Genomic DNA, 20,829 nt, shown 5'->3' on the forward strand with positions numbered 1-20,829 from the left:
TAAAAAAATTAGGAGCTAAAATGAATAAAATTATTAAATTTAAAGATTAAATGTAACTTCTTCCCTAAAATTATCATTGCTTAAAAAAAAGTTGTTGTTTGATGAGCATAAAAATATTAGTTTTGTTTCCGCCCTGCTTTGTAAAGGGTTAAACTTTTTGGGTTAAATTATGAAGTGGAAGTTTAAATATTACAATATGCTTCAAGTATTTTTACATGTTATATGTTTGGAATTTAGTCATTATATTTTTATTTTTAAGAATTTAATGCCTCTACTTTTTAAATTTAAAAATTTTAGTTGTTAACATTGTTAAAAATATTCTGTTAAATTCGCTAGTTTGACATTTTAAAATTAAAAGAAAAATATTCACTTGATAGTTATGCGACAAAAATAACATTATAATAGATAAAAAATTAACAAAGAATTTTAGTGATGTTAGCAATTTTTAAAATTCAAGCCAACATTTAATTAGATTAACTTATTAAGACTATCATTAAAAAAGTTGAGGTGTTGAATTATTTCAAAAATTAAAATAGAGATTAAATCTCAAATGAGCATAGTATAGGGACCAATACTAAAATCTGACCATTTTTATATAGAAAAGTAGATGTATCATAATTGAAATTTAACTATTATCTTATAACTTAAAGAAAAAAACCTTAAATACATATCGTTTTGAACTATGTTTAACTTTAGAATTTATACTTTAAATTTTCATAAATTTGTTATTGTACTTTTGATTATTGAGGTTAAATTTCATTTTAACTTATCACGTCAAAATAGTTTTTTGTGCTTGAAATTCATTTTTTTTTAATTTACATCATCATTCTAATCAAAATAGTTAAGGATGTTAATCATTTGAACAAACTAATATTATTGTAAAAATAAAGAATCAAATAATGTCAAATTAAAAAATAAAAACTAAATCCAAAATTTAAAAGGATCAAAACTAATTTTACCATTATCATTTAATGGCTAAAAGAAAAAAAAAAGAAAAGAATGGAGTTTGAAGGAAAATATTTATTCAACTTATCTTGTCCAAATAGATTTTTTATGTTAAAAATGTATTTTAAAAGAAAATTTACATTATTATTTTAATTAGAATAGCTAAAAATGTGAATTATTTGGACTAATTATTCGTATGGTAAAATATACATAATCAAATTATGTCAATTTAAAATTTAAAAATTAAATCCGTGAGTATTGTAGGACCAAAAGCGAAATTTAACCATTATTACATTTTTAGTGAAGGTATACGAGTTGCATCCCACGCGCATGAAATAACGTTAATTTAGATACTCTCGGAAAGCGCTACTCTCTCGTTATTTCTCCCGCTAAAGACCTGTTCCAAACTCTACGCAAGCAAACAAACGAAGAAAAACCCTAATTTTCCCTCTCACTCATACTCACAGCAAAAGCAAAAAAGAAAACATAATTGAAAAGAAGAAAGATTTGTGATCAAGATATTCAGCCATGGATGAAGAGTACGATGTGATAGTCCTAGGGACAGGCCTTAAGGAATGCATTCTCAGTGGTCTTCTCTCCGTTGATGGACTCAAAGTACATTTAATTTCGTCACACTCTTCTTTCTTCGTTTCATTTCTATTTATTTTCTATTGATTCAAAAGAAAATCTACAATCTGGGTTTTCTTTTTCTTGGCTCAGTTCTTCAGTTTCTATATAGGCATTCGATTCATATTGAATATGGGATTTTGTTTCTGGGTATTGGTAAAGATTATAAAGAAAATGTGTTCGTTAAGATATTATCTGAATATATCTCTATATATCAAAACAGGTTTTGCACATGGATAGGAATGACTATTATGGTGGAGAATCGACTTCTCTTAATCTTGTGCAGGTCATTGTTCTTCGATTAGTGGAACCTTTTTTTTTTTTCATTTATTCCTTGGCTATTTTCTGAATATTGTCTTTCTTTTTCTGCTATTGCATAGCTTTGGAAACATTTCAGGGGAGATGAAAAGCCTCCAGAAAAGCTGGGGGCAAGCAGAGAATATAATGTTGATATGATGCCTAAGGCATGTCTATTTCAGCTATTTTTTTTTTGTAGTTCTTTCAGTACTTGGATGCATGGTTTATGTTACTCTTCTTATATGTTTTGTAATGAATAATATGCTTAATTGATTGCTTTAACAGTTCATGATGGCCAATGGCAGTCTGGTTCGTATATTGATCCACACGGATGTTACCAAGTATCTTAATTTCAAGGCTGTGGATGGGAGTTATGTGTACAATAAGAAAAAAGTAAGAGCATTGTAGGTTCTTTTTTTTTTTGGGGGGGGGAAGGGGAGGGTATGATTTGTTTCTGAAGATTAGTGTAAACATTGTTCTATTGTCAACAACAACTTGAAGCAATTATCATAACTTGTAGGTCCACAAAGTTCCAGCGACTGATGTTGAAGCATTTAAATCGCCATTGATGGGGTTGTTTGAGAAGCGCCGAGCCAGAAAGTTCTTCATTTATGTCCAAGACTATGATGACAATGATCCAAAATCTCATGAAGGACTCGACCTGAATAAAGTAACAGCGAGAGAACTTATCTCGTGTGTATCTCATCCTTGTTGCCCTCTATAAAAGTTTGCATTAGTACTGCACTAACACTTACCATTGACTAGGAAATTAATAACAATATATATATATGCAATGGTTATAGATTTTTAGATTAAATTTTCTTCTAAGTTCTGAAATGTTACTGGATTTACCAAGTTTTCTTTTACACAGAAAGAAAAAGTACTTATGATTTTTTTTTTCATGACCCTTGGTTTTTTATCATTTGTTTTTAGAGAATCTGTGGTTAGGAGTTTCATTTTCCCTTTTGAGAAGGGGTATTTGCTCTCCAATGTTAGTTACTCATACTCAAGTGTGTGTTGGATACATGTATATGTAGTAGCTACATGAGTATGTTGAATATTCTTAGTTTTTCTATGCATCTAGAGAGTCCTTGGAGGATCATTTCTTCATTTGCATGTCTGAGTAAATGTGGGACATAATTACTTCAAGGAAAATGACAAGTCGGTGTAGCAAAACTCTAGGGTGAAGATGTGACATATTTGAAGGATCATCACAGCTCATGATCATTAGCTAGTATTAGTTGCAGTTTACTGGTCTTGATGCGTGCAAACTTTTGCAATGTAGAAAGTATGGACTTGAAGATGATACAATTGACTTCATTGGTCATGCCTTGGCACTCCACAGTAATGATAGCTACTTGGATCAACCAGCTTTGGGTTTTATTAAGAGAATGAAGGTAAAAGTTTCCTTTGTATCGTATTTTCACCTTTGTTCTACAGCCAATGGTTGATACTTCAGTGTACGGCCATACATGTCCCTTTTAGCATCATACTCAGTGTATTTTCTGCATTTGTTTCGTGAAGCTTTATGCAGAGTCTTTGGCACGGTTTCAAGGAGGTTCTCCTTACATCTATCCACTATATGGACTAGGAGAATTGCCTCAGGTGTGTCTTTATCTGTAGTTTAGCTCCAAGTTTAAAAAAAAATATTTTTTACTTTTTGACTTGTTATTGCTCTCTTTGGCAGGCATTTGCACGTTTAAGTGCAGTTTATGGTGGTACTTACATGCTCCACAAGCCAGAATGTAAGGTAAAATATTTTGAAAACCAAAATGTTATAGTACAAGCAAACAATTAGTCATTAGTGGTCTGCTTGGTCAGTGCTTGAGAATTGAGTCCTTTAGTTGTTTAGATGCTCATATTTTGTCAAGCAATACCATGTCTCTATGGTTCATCCTTCTTTTGATGCAAAAAGTGCCTCAGTCTGGGAGTAGGGAAAAGAGGTTGCAGATTTTGAGATTCGAATTCCAAAATTGTTAGTGACCACATAGACAAACTGAACTAAAGTTTGGGTTCTCATTGGGCACCCATATGAGTAAGCCTATATGGTGATTAGCATAGTTGTCCCAAAAGAATGTATCATTGGATTGCAGGTAGAATTTGATGCTGATGGGAAAGCTACCGGTGTGACTTCAGAAGGAGAAACTGCTAAGTGCAAGAAAGTTGTTTGTGATCCATCTTACTTGCCTGATAAGGTCACCTTTCAAAGAAACCTTGCCTCTCGCTCATTTTTTCCTCTAAGATTAATTATATCTACTTGTTCTGTCATTTGTTTTTTGATGCAACAGGTTAAGAAGGTTGGAAAAGTTGCCCGTGCTATATGCATAATGAGTCACCCTATTCCTGATACCAATGATTCTCACTCGGCTCAGGTTATTCTGCCTCAGAAGCAACTTGGCCGTAAATCTGACATGTATGCAGTTAACTTTCTCAACTTTAATTTCTTAATCTCTTCCTTTGAGTGGCTAAAATGGAAACATGATGCAAATGCGATGATTTTGAGTGGCTAAAATGGAAACAGTGATGCAAATGTGATGGTTTAGTTTGAATAGTGTTCATGTAGTTGCGGTTTTAGCTTCACCACTGAGTCATTTTGTTGATTTTAGAAGGCTTATGCAATGAATAAATATGTTTGCTAGTTTATTGAAGTCTTATTGGATTCCTGATGACTAATGGAGAAGGCAAAACATAATTTGAAATGTTGGTGAGTTGTTTTATGTGTTTCAGTTGAAGGTAATACTCTCCTGGTAATAGGATCACTCAGGACAGGAAAACCCTGTATTAATTGTGTCTTAATTCCATTAAGTTCAACACTATGTTACTCTAGATCAAATCAAGGCATATTTGAGCATGGATATGAGAATATAACCCTCTTTAACATTTGAAAAAATTTGGAAAAAAATATTAAACTTATCCTTAATTGACACTCGTACCATAGCCTGGCCAACAAACAAATAGAAGTGTTATAAGTCCACGATCTCCAATAACTCCAAGGTTTCATTTTTGGTTCTGTAGGTACCTCTTTTGTTGCTCATATGCTCATAATGTAGCTCCCAAGGGAAAGTACATTGCTTTTGTTTCAGCAGAAGCAGAGACAGACAACCCTGAGGTAGAGCTGAAACCTGGTGTTGATCTTCTGGGACCTGTAGAAGAGATATTCTACGACACTTACGACAGATATGTTCCCACCAATGACCATGCAGCCGACAGCTGCTTCATATCTGCTGTAAGAAGCCTTCTATATATATATATATTACATTGCATATTCTGTGGAGAAACAACTAAATAAAAAGTACCCAAACCAACTTTTCCCAATAGTTACCTTATATGACATGCAAACTGACTTCCCCAATCTTATTGATTCAAGTTTGAAAAAATTATTGCAGAGTTATGATCCAACAACGCACTTTGAAACCACAGTGAATGATGTGATCGAGATGTACACTAAGATTACTGGAAAGGTAATACGGTTGATGTTCAAATGTTACATAAATATATATACATGGCTGATTCACGTATTATGACCTTTCAATGTTGTTTAGGTTCTTGATTTATCAGTGGACCTGAGTGCTGCCAATGCTGCATCTGAAGAATGAAGTTCTTGAAACCTGTTGCTTTCATGCAAAAGAACAACCATTAGTAGAGGAGAGTTCGATTGTTTCTTCATGTTTTTCAGCAAATCTTTTAGATAAAAATCTTAAACTCAAACTACATTTCTATATTACATTCATTGTAGGTGTTATATGTAATGTACTCCGAAATAATGATTGGAGTAACATGTGTTTTTGACACGATTCTGATTCTTTGGAATTTTATAATTTTATCAGTTAAAATTAAAAACAGCTAACCAAACTCACTAAAATAAATTTAACAGATGGTGGAATTTGAATATTTAGTCTAAAAGTTTTCAAGGCTTTCTTTGTGCTATTAAGTCAAGATCTCATCAAGTGTGTATGTATATTTTGATTTTACATATTTATATAAATTACGTACATTCATATATCTGTGTTGTATTCATGATTTTTCTTTTATCGTGTAATATATTTAATTCCTTAATTAAATTAATTTTAAAATTTTTTTTTTCAAAGTAACATTTTGTCTTTTATGTTTTTATTTAAAATTTGTAAAAAAATTAATTTAAATCCACACGTAAAGTAATTTGTAAGATACCATCTCTTTAAAGTTTCAAATTTATCATGGTAACTAAAATCTCATTTATTTTTTTAGATAATTTTTTTATAAATAAATTTTTTGTATTTTTTAAATCACATAGTATATATTTAAAATTATAACCCTATCTAAATAAAATAAATGTAGATTAGTAAAATCCTATCAAGCCGTCGCATATGAACATAAATTTATTTTATTTTTAATGTTGAAACATATCATCAAATTTATTGTAAATAAGATTTGAGCAATTTTTGAAAAAGTTTAGGGATTTTTCAAAAATAAAGAATTAATTAAAATTTTATTTCAACGGAAATTTTTATCACTGAACAATGAGCTCAATTGATTTATATGAATTTTTACATTTATTTAATTTTATTTTTTAACATCGAAAATAATAGTAATTTGACATTTATTTTTTAAATTGTTCTTAAACATCAATGGGATAAAATTAAAATAAATAAAAAAGATATCCTTTTTACTAGATTTATTTAAGGGTCTTGAATATTATTTTTACACTAATCACGTATAAAGAAACCATATTTTAAAGGTGAGTGGACATAAAGATATCCAAGATAAAATAAGGGAGTAGTAGGTTAAGCAAACGTCCAACGTTGACTTTACCACTTGGACTTTCCAATTTCTACTGGTTCGTTTGTTTGTTTATTTGTTTATTTGTTTCTTCTTGTGGAAGAAACTACTAATTGTGTGTGCAGCGCAGTGCACTGACTCATAAATGGAAATGCTTGCTCCTTGGCCCTTGCTAGTTTTATAAAATAAAAATCATTTTCGAATTTATTCAAATTTTGCCAGTTCAAGGGCGATTTGATAATGAGTCGAAGGGCGAGTCAAAGGAGGAAGCGTTTCGATGTCTTCGACTTCGCCGATGAGGACGAAAGAATTGAGGAGGAGTCCGCGGAGTTTCTCGCAAGGTTTAAGAACCCTAAAAGAGGCAGCACGGCATCTCCTTGTCTCAACAAATACAACTTTCTTCAATGCTGTATCTTCCTCTCTTTCCCTCTCATTCTTTAATCCATCGACTTGAATCTCTTGCTGATTACTATGGTTGGTGACCGAGAAAGTGCGGGAAAAAAATGTGATAATAATAATGAAATTTGAGATTTCTAATGTGCTTTCAAACTTTTAGAGAAAGTAAACAACATGTCGCCCTTTAGTTTACTCTCTTCGATCTCTTTTTCTTTCTGTTATTTTGCCTCTATGTTTGGCATTTTGAAAAAGAAGAAAAAAAGCATTTGACGCATCATTTATTCATTTTTATTTTATTTTTTTCCTCGTTAACGAACACAGTATAAGTGTATAACCTAATGCATTCCATTTGGTTCTATCCTGTTTACTTCTTTGTTAACTGCTTTTTACTTGTGTATCTATTTAATATCGATAAATTATTATAATTTATATGTATGTTAAATTTATTTAATAATTGACATTTCTCTTTCCTTTCCTAGTTGTCCGGCAAAATGAAAATAGCAACATACCAATTGATCTTGATGACGAAGGTGTGAAATAGCTTTAGGCTTAGTGTCATTTTCACTCTTTTATCTATGTTTTCATGTGTACCATATAGCTGCTCAATCAAATTCTGTCTTCTTGTTCTCTAGTTGCATATTGCAGCAGTACTAAGCGAATGGAAGTTAGCAATCTGCCGGTTGAACTTGACTCAGAGGTTACAGAACCTCAATGTGGGTTGTTATTGCTATTTTTTTTAAAAATTTGTTCTGTGAGTTGCATTATCGTTTAGCTGAATTTTTTGTCTTAATTGTTTTTGGTTACATGAATTTCCTTGTTTGACACAACACCGTGACATTTTTTTTCAGTGTTTCCTTCAACTTGTGTATACATGTAATATTTATATGTCTATTTATGTAATAACCTTTTTCTTTCCTATGTAGTACTCCGGAAAAAATGAAATTAGGAAAATACTGATTGATCTTGATCTCGAAGGTAAGGAATAGGTCGAGGCTTAGTATCCTTTTCACTCGTTTATCCATGCTTCGTGTGAAATGTATAGCTGTTCAATCATTTTCAGTGTTCCTGTACTCTAGAGGGAGATTGCAGTAGGACTAAGCAAAAGGACGTTAGAACTGGACTGATTGTACTTGATTCGGAATGTACAGAACTTCAGTGTGAGTTGTCATTGTTATTTTTCATTTCCTTTTTTTGGTTTATGGTTTGCGTAACTTTTTTAGTATGTTCTTGACCTTGAGTTGGTTTCTAGGCTCATGCATTTGCATTGTATCCTACAATTATTTGTGACATTTCTTTTCCAGTATTTCTTTCCTTCTAAAATCCTTGTTTATGGCCTGGAATTTTGTCTTTAGTCTTCTATCATGGTTCATTATATGAGATGTAAATGTTGAATCATCGTCTCCTCCAATGTGATTTGACCTTTGAGTCTCTGACAAATATCTGTGTTTGTAATTTCCCTGCTTTGCATTTATAATTTGTTAATGGATACTTTCATCACTTTTGATGTTTTTCTTTCTTGTTTTTGTTGGGCATCTATTTTCCCTGTTATTATTTATCTTTGTTTGTAAAGCCTATACTATCTTTGTTTGTAGCTTTACAAAGTCTCAAGACTAGGAAAAAGAGCAAGATTGACGAACCAATTGACATTGATGCTAAAGGTACATGGCATCAGTGTACATCTTAAGTGTCATAAAGCTTCTAATGTTCTTCGTGTAACTTTGTAGAAGTGCAGGCGATCAAGCCTGCAGAAAAGCTCAGCATATATAACCTTGGAGGCGTCAATGCTTGTGTTACTAGTCAGCAATGCACATTTCCTGCATGCTGTCCTGTGAATATGGGACAAGAGAAGATTTCTGAACTGGATACCCCTTTGCAATATTTTTCTTCGAGCTATAAGGTATAGGTGCCTTGCCTTAATATATCGTGAACAATTAAATCAAATGGGTAACATGCTTTAGACTGCAGCAAATATCTTAAATGCAACTCAGGCTTATTCTCTGCGTGATATATTAAATGCATGAACAATAAACAAAAACAAATGGATCGTGAACCTCCTAGTTATTCTTCTATTTAAATTGGCTGCAGAATGAGCCAGTTAATGTGATTTCAGATGACGATGACAGGATTGAAATTATTTCTTCGTCAGTTTTTACTTCTCCTGACGAGTGTAGAGGTACTTTCTTATCCTTTTGAGTTTGCTTCATAAATTCTGACACCTTATTTTGGCAAGCTTATTGTATCTGACTGTGATCTTATATGACATCCTGCATCTCTCAGATTTTCTGGAGGAGCAACTTTTGGTTCATGCTTCTGATGGACATGAAATTGTAACTACAGTACTCCCTTTTGTAAGATTAACTAAGAAAATTTTCTTTTGATTGCTGTTTAGAGGGATGTTTCTGAAAATACTAGCAATGGAATTAACTTCATTAGCGGAACTACTACTTTCTTCTTGTTATGTTGTGGATTATGATTAGATTAATTTACATTTGCTTAGTTTTTATTTGTTTCCTTTTTATGATTTTTCCCATATTGTTTACCATAACTACAGAGTCAGTTGTTTTAAATTCTCTAATTTCCACATTCTGCTAATTCTTTATGTTAATATTACATTTCTTGATGGGCCTTTTTATTTATTTTTCAACTTGCAGGAAAGAGAAAATGTGAAAGTTGTCATTTCCCCTGATTTTATGTTTTATAGAGGTATGTATTGTACAGAGGGTCAGTTAACCTTTTCAAAAACCTGTCTCAAGTTTAAGGGCTCAACTGTAAATGGGACCAAGAAAAAAATTAGTTTTGTATGGACTGTTGGTGATATCATCAGTATTGATTCACAATGGCTTGAAGGGGTGAGTTACAAGAGCTGTTCTTTCTCCTTTTTTGTCTTTAAAATTTTGAAGATACTCTCTGAGAAGATAGTCTTGGCCCTCTTATGCTGCTGAACATAGGTTGAAACAGCCATTATAAATCTTGTTCTACTGTCAAAGAAGTCTAAGAGAGCTGGAAATGAAAATGAACCTTCAGGTTTGTGAATTTTCAGAAATCATTTGCATTGAACTATTTCTTTTGGTGTAGCATGAATGCATGATAGTTCATGTTCTGAGAGAGAGTATACGAATTCTAATAAAAATTAGTGTCCTATACTTTGACCTCTTTCAAAATACCATCCTGTATATCTGTCTGCTTGCCTCATAACCATGTATCTGCATTGCTTTTCTATTGTGCCATCTCTATAAAGTTGTCTTTGACTTCCCTGTTTCCAATAGGAATTGATTGAGGGGAAGCTCTGGTCTCCATTGCTGATCATTCTTTCTTTATCAATAAATTTTGAACTAGGATATTCTTAATTGCTGCAGCCATTGAGTTGTTGAAGTTTTCACTTTGTGATCCTTGCTGGTCTGAAAGGGAGAAAGCAATCAAATCAGTGAGTGTGAGATACAAGGATATATGGAACGCTATCTCTGAGTAAGGTTTCTACTGATTTAGTTTTCTATCAGATTATTCACAATCTATCAACGTAAATGTACAAAGTGATGGTTGGTTATTTTGTATTAGAATATATAGGTATTTAGTTTTGTTCAGTCACACTTGTAGCTTCTCTCTCTCTCTTGCTAGTTGCTACCCTTAACAGAGAAACTCTGGTTGTGTATCTATCGTTTGGTTTGACTGCTTTTGTTGCTGTATAGCTCGGATTTTTGCTCTTTTTTTGTTTTTCACTTCGTGCTTTAGTCCCATACGCCTAGTGTAACTTCCTATTTATTTGTGAATCAAGTAGATCATTTTTTATTGTTTAATTGCATAGATTTAACTATTCATGTTACCACCTGCAGAGAAAATGAAGAAAATGCCTTCATGGGACAGAGTAGAAGGTTTTTGTCAAAGCCATTTTTTTCTGAGTAAGCCAAAGAAACTTTAATAATGCTCTATATCATTTTCCTTTTTGGGGATACAAGCTCTTTCTGATTTTAGGTTTTGTAGATTTGCATGTCTCCCTCCCTCCCTTCCCATTTAAAACAAATAAGAGAGAGAGAGGGGATAATTTAAGCTTTCTATCAGAAGCATAATATCTCTGTAAATACCTTTACCATTCTTTTTCTTTGAGGTAGACAATAACTATTGTATGTTTCAGCTCTTCTCTTTACTTTGAAGCAATTCCAAAGATATGCTCTCATTTCAAAGTACTACTTAAAAAAATTAGGATAAATCTCAAAACTGTATATGAACTATGATCGGATGTCTAAATTGATACATTAACTTTAATTTGGTGCAATTATGAACATGAAATTTTTATTTTTATTTAATTTTACACATTTAAAGAAATAAATACATCAATTTAGTTTTATATTGGATAAATATAATCATCTGTGTATGTAATGTGTAAGTATAAAATGATGCTATATCGATAATTGTGTTAGTAGTTTGTGAAAATTGAATCAAATCAAAATTTCATGTCTAAAATTGCACAAATTTAAAGTTCATGTATAACACTGACATTGGATCAAAGTTCATGTGTAGTTTTGAGATATATCCCAAAATTTACATAGAAGTTTCAAGAAGCTTCAAACTATACTCCCATTTGATAGTGCTATTTCAAAATTTTACCATAGAATGAATTTGAGAGGTATCCTTCAATTATTAGTATTTTCCGTGCATGTTATGCTAGTCATTCTTTTTATACAATTCCTTTTCCTTCTTATATGCATGATTCTGTGTGTATGCACGTTTGTGTATAACATAGATTTATTGCTTTATACATTTTAAGCTGTTTTTTTTTATTAGTCACTTAACAGTTCTTTTTTATCTACAATCGATAAATCTAACTAATTTTCTGCACAGTTTCCATGAACATTTTGAAGAAGTTATCTATCCGAAAGGTGATCCTGATGCTATTTCAATTAGCAAGCGAGATGTTGCACTTCTACAGCCAGAGACATTTATCAATGATACCATCATTGACTTCTATATTAAGTAAGCTTGAAATATAAAGTCCATGTCCTTCGTTTTCTTATTCATGCTCTGGATGTTAGTCTGTTTCTTAGATTTTGTATATGCTAGTTTTAGTTCATCCTTGAGGATTGGTAAATGAAATGCGCATGTGAAATGTATTGGACTAGAAACTTTTTCCATAGCTATTCTCAAAGTTGCATTTTTATATCTAGTTTATGTCGTTGATTCTCTTGTTGTCATTATCATTATGTGTTCTTGACGCAGCATATGTAGTTCATACTTTTGTAGCAGTGTTCCTTTGTCTTTATTCAAAAGAAGTTCCACTTCTTTATAGTTTCCAAAATAGTGATATGGGCTTATACAATAGACATAAATTGAAATTATCATCTGATGGTTCGAAATTTAACTCCTTGATTAAACATCGTAACCATGATAATTGACTAAGAGCCTTGTGAGAGCTCGTGAGAAACCTCCCCTTTAATCATCCACCAAAAAAAAAAAATTGGTTCAGTTTATGACCCGAAGCTATTGCAATATTTCTGTCTGGTTCTATTTCCTGATTTACTAGGATTGACATTTGGTTCTGATCCATGACAGATATTTGAAGAACAAAATTCAACCTGAGGAACAACATAGGTTCCATTTTTTTAATAGTTTTTTCTTTCGCAAGCTTGCTGATCTGGATAAAGGTTTATCTAGTGCTTGTCAACTGAAAGCAGCATTTGAACGTGTTCGTAAATGGACTAGGAAGGTGGATATATTTGCAAAGGATTACATTTTCATTCCTGTAAATTACAGGTGATAAACTTGTCTATTTTTTTTTCCAAGGCATGAGAACAATTCTTTATGTAGCTGTCTAATGTTATAAACACATCTTCATGACAGTCTCCATTGGAGTTTGATTGTCATGTGTCATCCTGGTGAAGTGGCTAATTTCAGAGGCAAGACCTTAATGAAATGTTTCAGCTTATTGTAGTAGCTAGGACTATGTCCATCTTTACCTTTCTTTCAGTTGTCTTGCAGATGAAGGAACTGAAAATTTACTTAACGTCCCTTGCATCTTGCACATGAATTCAATTAGAGGAAGCCACAGAGGCCTTAAAAATCTATTCCAAAGGTAATTACTTCATGATTATTTTCATTAGTTAATTTTTATATTGCTTTATTTTGCAATTTAAAACAGAACCTTTGGGGAATGTTCTTGTCTTTTGTGTGTTTATGTGTTTTCATCAGCATTGTTACCCAAAATATTACAAAATAGTTGGTTTCAATATGTTTGATCTCATTTTTTATGCTTACTTTCCTATATTTCTTCATTCTCAAGTAAAACAATCTTATGTGGAACATCTTGAGCTGCAATATTGGATAATTATGAACTTTGCACACCTATGTCCAGACCTTCTCAACTCCTTGGATTTCTTTGAGCTGGCATTCTGCCATTTACTCCCTTTTTTTCTCTCTTTTAAAGGAAAAAGAGTGGCACACCTGCGAGTCTGTAATTATGACAGCTTTTAAAGGTCCAAAACATACCGTTGATGCATGAAAACCATTGACCAAAACCAGGAGTGCCCCATTGACATTTTAATTGCATTGCAACTGTGCAAGGGATTGTGCTTGATTTGAACTTAAAATGACATGAACCATATAGTCTGGAATTCTGACCTTCTGCAGATGAAGGGCTAATGGTGATGTCCTTGATTTCTCATCTCGCTCAATAAATGTTGTTTAACTATGAAAGTAATAGAATGAGGAAACACAAACTTGTTCGAGAAATGCTTTGGAATATGTTATTTTAAAGAACTCTGTCTTAAAATTATCTCCTCTGTTTGAAATAGGCATTTCTCAGACTCCAAAAGATCTTCTTGTTGATTATTGTTTCCTACTTTCTTTGTCACGAGTTGACAGCTACTTATCTGAAGAGTGGAAAGAGAGTCATGGAGAGGCAGCAGATGATGTTCCTTCAAATTTTTTACATTTACAATTTGTCCAACTAGAGGTATTCCCCTTCTTTATATACCTATCATTAAGTTCCTGCACCCCATAAAAAAATCCTTATGTTTAAAAATGCTCACTCATAAACAAAAGGATTTTCAATATAAAAATTAAGTCCTTAGTTTATTAGGGAATTCAAGCTGAGGAAAAGCACATAAAGAACTGTACTTTACATAGCCTTGTTTTTTCTTATTTACAATTAGCATGTTATGTCACTTGGTTTTATCAGAAATCATACTTTCCTTTCACATTTGCTAAATTGGTTGACTGTTATTTTTTTTAATTTTCATTCTGTATGGTTCAGGTACCACAACAGGAGAATTCATTTGACTGTGGCCTCTTCTTGCTGCACTATATGGAACTCTTCCTTCTTCAAGCATCACCCGACTTCTGCCCTTTTAAGGTAACAAGATCTTCCAACTTTATTAGTGCTTGCATTGCTTTCTACAATGCTTGAACTTGCAGAACGTTAGCCTTGTTGCAAGAAGTATATCATCGTTAAATCTCTGACGCAACATTGTTACTTGTACTCACCTGGTTATCATATAGTACGAAAGTTGTAGGAAAGGTTTCACTGTATTTTTCACCTCTACTAATATTATCTTTGACCTTTTCTTTCAGCTTAATATGCATTGGTTTCCACCTGCCGAGGCTTCTTTGAAACGCTTTCATATCAAGAAGTTAATCTGTGAAATCTTTGACGAACAATCTTGTTATTCCACATCTCTCTTACCGGTCCGAAGTGAGCAAGACACTGGAGTGCAGATTTGCAGTTCCACAAAAACATGTTATGGTTATTACTCAAATTCCACTGTTAACCAGGGGCCTAACAACTTTGCACTCTCTGCAGCATCCCCTCCTATAGTTCTACGAAGTCATAAAGAGTTGGGATTGGAAGGTTTTAAATTTTACGGGGTGGACGTGCATGGAGGATCCCTTTCCCATGGAAATTATCAGCAGATTAATACACTTGGTAAAAGAATTGCCATGCCACCTATAGAGGCAACTTTCATTTCTTTGTTACCAACAAGCTTAAAGCATGAGATAAAGCAATTTGCTAGCTAAACATTGAATCACCCTTGTGCGCATGTGTACGCGTTGCGTCAATAGAAAATTTTCCATAGAAAATATGAGCTATTCTCTAGCTGTTGTTTGTCATTGTCATGAAACCATGCAGTGTTCGACCAAATGAAACGCAATGTTGCTCGAATTATCTTTTCGACCAAATAAATGACAATATGTTGTCTTTGTGATAGAGAATCTTTTAGCTGTGTTACTGAAATGAAGATTACGAATGTGTGAGGTTTCTTTTCATATTTTTGGATATATTGAGTTAGATCAAATACAACTGCTCCGTTTGCTGTATGTGACCGGTGAAGTCCTATAATTCTTGGTTTATTGCGAATTTTGGTCTGAAAATAGTTGCCTTTTTTGTTTTCCCTGCTTGAACCAGGAAATCGAAGAGACCAGAGAAGAAATAGCTGCCGATTTGCTTTCGGGTCTAGATGGTCAGAAAGTTGCTGGACCAGTAACTAAATCTCACTTAAACATGCGATATGCTAGCAAAGATTTTAGATTGAGAACATCATGGAACCAAAAATTCCCGTTGCATTTCGAGAATTCAGCTTTTTACAAGCTAATTGATTCTCTTGATTCATCAAAAATAGGACTAGAAGATTACGAAGTTGTTTCGGAGTTTGAGGTATGTGCGCAACCCGAACATTCCTCGACCTCAAATGAAGGTTCCTCTGATTCCGTTGTTGAAGATTCTCAAGAGTCGAATGGTATTCATGATGACATTGAGTTTCAAAGTACTTGTTCACCTACATCCTTTCAGAGGGACATTTCTGCTCTATCCCACCAACAAGCAGATATAACTGCGAAAGTAGATCTTAAAGAGAATGCCATGCCAACAAGTGATGGAGATCATGTGTCCGAAGGCGATGAACATCGAGCCACAGAAACTTCATAAGCGTGTACTTGTTGGCTGAGCGATGAAACACAGCTGTAAAAGTACCGAAGGCATGTAAGGCTTTGACAAAGGTTGGACTTGCGACAGCGTTGTGAATGTTGTTTATTAATACACCATAGTTTTATGATGTAGATTGAAGTAAAATAAAAGGAAGAATTATAAAGCTAAAAAAGGAAGAGGAAATTACTAAGTACAACATATATGTTCCTTTGGGCATTGAAAATTATTTTATCTCTATTATAATTGCGTGGTAAATTTTAAGCTTGAATTTAAATTTGATTTGAGAAAATTATTAATAGTATTCGAAAATAAATAAGATGAATCATAATTAGTAGCTACTCGAATTAAGTCTTAAAATACTAGATTTAATTTGATTTTGAATTTTAATTCAAGCTTGATTTAATAATACCAAAAGACAATTTTAAATTTTTAATTAAAATAAATAATTATTTTATGATTAAATTCCATAAAAATATAAAATACATTTTATTTTAAGTGTTTATTTAATTTTATGTTAAAGATTAGTAACAAGTATAGAATATAGAAAAAGTAAAGATTAAGGTTATTGTTTGATACACATGTTTGAAAAGTTGTTAATTCTTAATGCAGGGTTAAATGATTATTATATGCTTCATTTATGTATTTTTATTTTTTTAAATATTAATAAATGACATTTGTCAATCTCTTAATTCCGTTTATGGAATTAAAATTTTTTATTGCAAGCATATCAAATAATTGGATCAACTCAAATAATTTTGAAAGGTATCGATAAAAAAATATTTTAGAAGTTCAAATATATGAGATTCAAAGATTTTATTCAAACTAATAATTGGATCACACACGAAGTAGTGAATCTTGATACTAAGTAATGCGGGGATTTAATTAAAATTTTCTTAACTTTTGGAAGGTTTAATGATAATTTTTTTAAAAAGAAATTTGAGGATCTAATTAAAATTTTTACAAATTTTAAGGGGTTTAAGAAAATTTTACAAAAATTTTAAGGTGGCCTAATTCTTTGGGAGAACGATTCAGTCCTACATAAGCATATGAAAATAAGATATAATAATGTGTGTGGACTAAGTATTGAAAACAATTTGTGCGTACCTGGAAAAATAACATACAATATTAACAACGAAATCAGAGGTTAAGCAGACGGCGCCGATTAGCTGTCCTCCTGGACTGACCGTCCGGCATCGTCTTGGCCCTCGATTTTGCCCTTTTGCAAACCTCGTTTTACCAATTCCCCGAAATGGCAGTGAAACCCTCCAACTCCGAGGCCGATCACGTAGGACGCGAAACTATGTCAACTCTTAGATGAGTACACCCAGATCTTGATCGCCGCAGCTGACAATGTTGGTTTGAACCAGCTCCAGAACATTCGGAAAGGTCTCCGAGGTGACTCGGTTGTTTTAATGGGTAAGAACACTATGACGAAAAGGTCTATTAGGATGCATGCTGAAAAGACCGCGAACCAAGCTTTCCTTAACCTTATCCCTTTGCTTCAGGAAGATGTCGGTTTAATCTTTACAAAGGGTGACTTGAAGCAAGTCAATGAGGAAGTTGCTAAATATAAGGTTGGAGCTCCTGCTCGTGTTGGTCTGGTTGCGCCCATTGATGTGGTCGTCCCAATTGGCAACACCGGAGTTGACCCTTCACAGACGTCTTTCTCCCAGGTGCTCAATATTCCCCCCAAGATTAACAAGGGTACTGTCGAAATTGTCACCCCCGTTGAGCTTATGAAGAAGGGTGACAAAGTTGGTTCTTCTGAGGCTGCACTCCTTGCCAAGCTCGGAATTAGGCCCTTCTCGTACGGTCGGTTGTCTTGTCTGTTTATGACAATGGGTCAGTCTTTAGCCCCGTGGTGCTTAACCTTACCGAGAATGATCTAATTGAGAAATTCGCTACTGGTGTCTCCATGGTTACTGCATTGTCTCTCGCCATCTCGTACCTAGCACTTGCTGCAGCACCACACATGCTCACCAATGGGTACGTGTTGGCTGTAGCTGCTGCCCCTGCCGAGGAGGAGAAGAAACCCGAACCTGACGAAGAGTCCAATGACGATATGGGATTCAGTCTCTTCGACTATTTTTATTTGTATTAAGCATAAACATATAGGTTTATGAACAGTTTTCATTATCTGCTTTTTTTTATTTCTCATATTGATGTACTTTCATTGCTCTAAGTTTTGGATAACTTATGAAGTTTTAATTTAGTCTTTTTGCCTGTTAAAAAATAATAATAATAACATATACTCGCATAAATCCTATAGTATTAAGAAGGAAAATAATCAACATTAACTAGTTAAAAATTAAATTGTGACTACGTACATTAAATACTATATTTGTAAACACGTCTATACATATATATTTGTATGGAATAGAGTAACATAGAAGGTAAGAATATTAAGATTTAAGTTTTACGAAGTGGCATCATCTACTAAGAAAGAAATGTATGATTAATAATAAGTTGAATGTAAAATTATATGTAATTTGTCGTTTGAAGCATTTTTTGAAGCACCTGGTCATATTCATGGGAGATTTATATAGTCTTGTAACTTAATCTAACATTTTTTCCTCATCTGCATGCCCGAGGTTTATAGTAAGGTTAATGTGTTTGTTTCTTATCATGAGAATTAAATTGTAACCATTTTTTTTTACGTGGCATGTCATGAAAATTATTATTTTTCTTAAATTTTACAATCATTTTTGACAGCTTAATGCACAAGAGAGATCATTTTCAAAGAATTCATTCTGGCATAGAGATTTCTTTCAATTCAATGTTATTTTCAATGACGACAATAAGAACATTACAAGCAGTATTTGGATCGTTATAGCTTTATAATCAACAATTTAAATCAACTATTTTACACTTTTCAAGAGTTTCTTCTATGATGAAATTAGTATCTCTATTATTAATTGAATTAATATAATTAATGTATTATTAAAAGGAATTATAAGATCAAATTAGAATAAAGCTAATATTTATTGTTTAAAAAATATTATTTATTATTCAACAAAATTAATATTTTTAAAGTTTTTATAATTTTATAAATAAAATTTTTTGTTTGGAATTAAAATGCAACAGAAAAAAATTATTTTCAATATATTTTTTATATTTTAAATATTAATTTTATTATAACTTTTAGTTAATTAATTTTTTTTAATAATATAAGAATTAATTTAATCCAGTAATATGTTAAGTACTTCAACTTTTTTTCTCTTTTTCACGTCAATTTCCGGCCTATTGAATGGGCAATCCACGTGTCTATCAGTAGTGCAAACTGTAAATATCAAATATTTTAATGGGCTTTTCTCAATCCTTTCAACCGTAAATATCAATATGATTGATCCTTGTAATTGTTGTAACCACATATCTCAAGGAGTCATTAGCCTAGAAGATCTTTAGTACACGTGTTACTTATGAATTATTATTTAGAGATATTCATAATTCGATTAAAATTGAATTAATCGATCGAGTTAATTTAATTCGATTAATCGGTCAATAATTAAATGATCGAATTTAGTTCGATTGAATGTCGATTAATGATATTTTGAAATTTTGGTTATCGATTAACTCGGTTTAAAATCGGATAATTAATCGAATTAATCAATTAACCGAAATAAATAATATATTATATATAATTGTTACATTTTTGTTTGGTTGTTAACTTTCAATATTTATACATTATTTCTAATGTCTTATTTGTTATTTTCACTTCTATTTAAAGTTTTTTGAACTATTAAAAAAGAAAATGAATATTAGCAATGTATTTTTTATATATTTATATACTTATTTTAATCAAAAGAAAAAATATATAAATTTCAATTAATTTCATCATATTTACAAGTATTTTTTAGATTTATTTAAAAAACTACCTTCACTAATTAATAATTAAAATTAACTTACAAAACATGCATAAAAATATAATTTTAGACAATCTACCATTAGAATATTTATTTATATTTTTTCGAATAATATCATAATGGTTAAATTTTTTCTAAACAATTTTACATGTCTACTTTTTTTTAATCCACTATACATGATTAAACCATCTTTTACAACTATATGAAAGTTTTTTTTTTGGTATTATTATTTTAAAATTACCACTAATTTTAATATATTTAAACTATTCCACTAATTTTTGTAAAACTATAATTACAATTCTTGTAAAAACTAAAATAAAACATAGATGAAATTAATATTGCATGAAAAATGAGGGAACTTAAAAAAAATCACCTTACAAATATCTGAATTAACTTTATTAAAATAATTTACCATTTTTAACTATCTAATAATGTTGACACCATTTTTTTTGGATGAAAACGGGGTCGACTTAGATTTTGAAAATAAAACGAAAAATGGGAGTCGCCACCAATCTTTTTTGATGAGGTGTGATCGGGTCACCTCGTAAAACGGTTGTTTTTAATAAACGATTTAGATTTTATTAAAACAACGATTTTTGTCTACGAAATTCAGAAAAATGGGTTCGGGAGTCGGTTACGCACGAGGAAGGATTAGCACCCTCGATGCGCCCAAAATTGGTACCTAGTTGATTAATTAGTGTCTTAGTGTCGAAAATTGAAAATTTGAAGAGTTTAAAAAAATACGATCCTTAAAAGAAACTCTGATAACGTGAATTGAAATATAAGATTCTCTTGTTCCGAAGGAATATCACATCCAGCACGTTAGGACACGATACTCTAAACCATCGAAACCAAGATCATCTTATAGTTTAATGAAACCATACTTTGAAGATTTAAGAGGATATTTGGCTATTTAGTCGAACGAGAAATCGAAACCCAGCACGTTAGGGCACGTTTTCTCGATTTTTCTAAATACGAAATATTACCTTTATTATTGAAAGTTTAAAAGGGTATTTGGCCATTTGGTCGAAC

The 20,829-nt window shown here is 32.0% G+C and overlaps 2 protein-coding genes and 1 pseudogene across 10 annotated transcripts; all 3 read left to right on the plus strand.

The window, feature by feature from the left end:
- The first annotated feature begins 1,287 nt into the window (after positions 1-1,287).
- Positions 1,288-5,660, plus strand: LOC107887007 (guanosine nucleotide diphosphate dissociation inhibitor At5g09550). The gene is made up of 13 exons (XM_016811134.2): positions 1,288-1,560; positions 1,796-1,858; positions 1,953-2,036; positions 2,155-2,262; positions 2,390-2,562; positions 3,155-3,266; positions 3,394-3,474; positions 3,557-3,619; positions 3,963-4,064; positions 4,158-4,282; positions 4,885-5,095; positions 5,256-5,330; positions 5,412-5,660. The coding sequence occupies exons 1-13, from the start codon at positions 1,474-1,476 to the stop codon at positions 5,463-5,465; spliced, it is 1,338 nt and encodes a 445-aa protein (XP_016666623.2). The 5' UTR covers positions 1,288-1,473; the 3' UTR covers positions 5,466-5,660.
- Positions 5,661-6,654: 994 nt separating this feature from the next.
- Positions 6,655-16,065, plus strand: LOC107887005 (probable ubiquitin-like-specific protease 2B). 9 transcript variants are annotated; one of them, XM_041101875.1, is made up of 22 exons: positions 6,655-7,036; positions 7,503-7,553; positions 7,656-7,736; positions 7,947-7,998; positions 8,100-8,180; positions 8,616-8,681; positions 8,748-8,920; positions 9,109-9,196; positions 9,301-9,371; positions 9,675-9,872; positions 9,972-10,047; positions 10,380-10,488; positions 10,854-10,919; positions 11,860-11,991; positions 12,568-12,768; positions 12,856-12,911; positions 12,994-13,087; positions 13,876-13,966; positions 14,267-14,365; positions 14,584-14,704; positions 14,813-14,935; positions 15,416-16,065. In XM_041101875.1, exons 1-22 carry the CDS (start codon positions 6,905-6,907, stop codon positions 15,496-15,498), a joined length of 2,244 nt encoding a protein of 747 aa, XP_040957809.1. In that variant the 5' UTR covers positions 6,655-6,904; the 3' UTR covers positions 15,499-16,065. The 9 variants fall into 9 exon arrangements, with proteins under 9 accessions (XP_040957809.1, XP_040957808.1, XP_040957806.1 ...); XM_041101874.1 differs by lacking the exon at positions 15,416-16,065 and having other exon boundaries at positions 6,657-7,036; positions 14,813-15,403; XM_041101872.1 differs by having other exon boundaries at positions 6,659-7,036; positions 14,584-14,935.
- On the plus strand, positions 15,512-18,130 carry LOC107887006 (60S acidic ribosomal protein P0-like; annotated as a pseudogene).
- Positions 18,131-20,829: the final 2,699 nt, after the last annotated feature.

Source organism: Gossypium hirsutum, chromosome A03 (assembly GCF_007990345.1).
Source record: "Gossypium hirsutum isolate 1008001.06 chromosome A03, Gossypium_hirsutum_v2.1, whole genome shotgun sequence".
Lineage (NCBI taxonomy): Eukaryota > Viridiplantae > Streptophyta > Magnoliopsida > Malvales > Malvaceae > Gossypium > Gossypium hirsutum.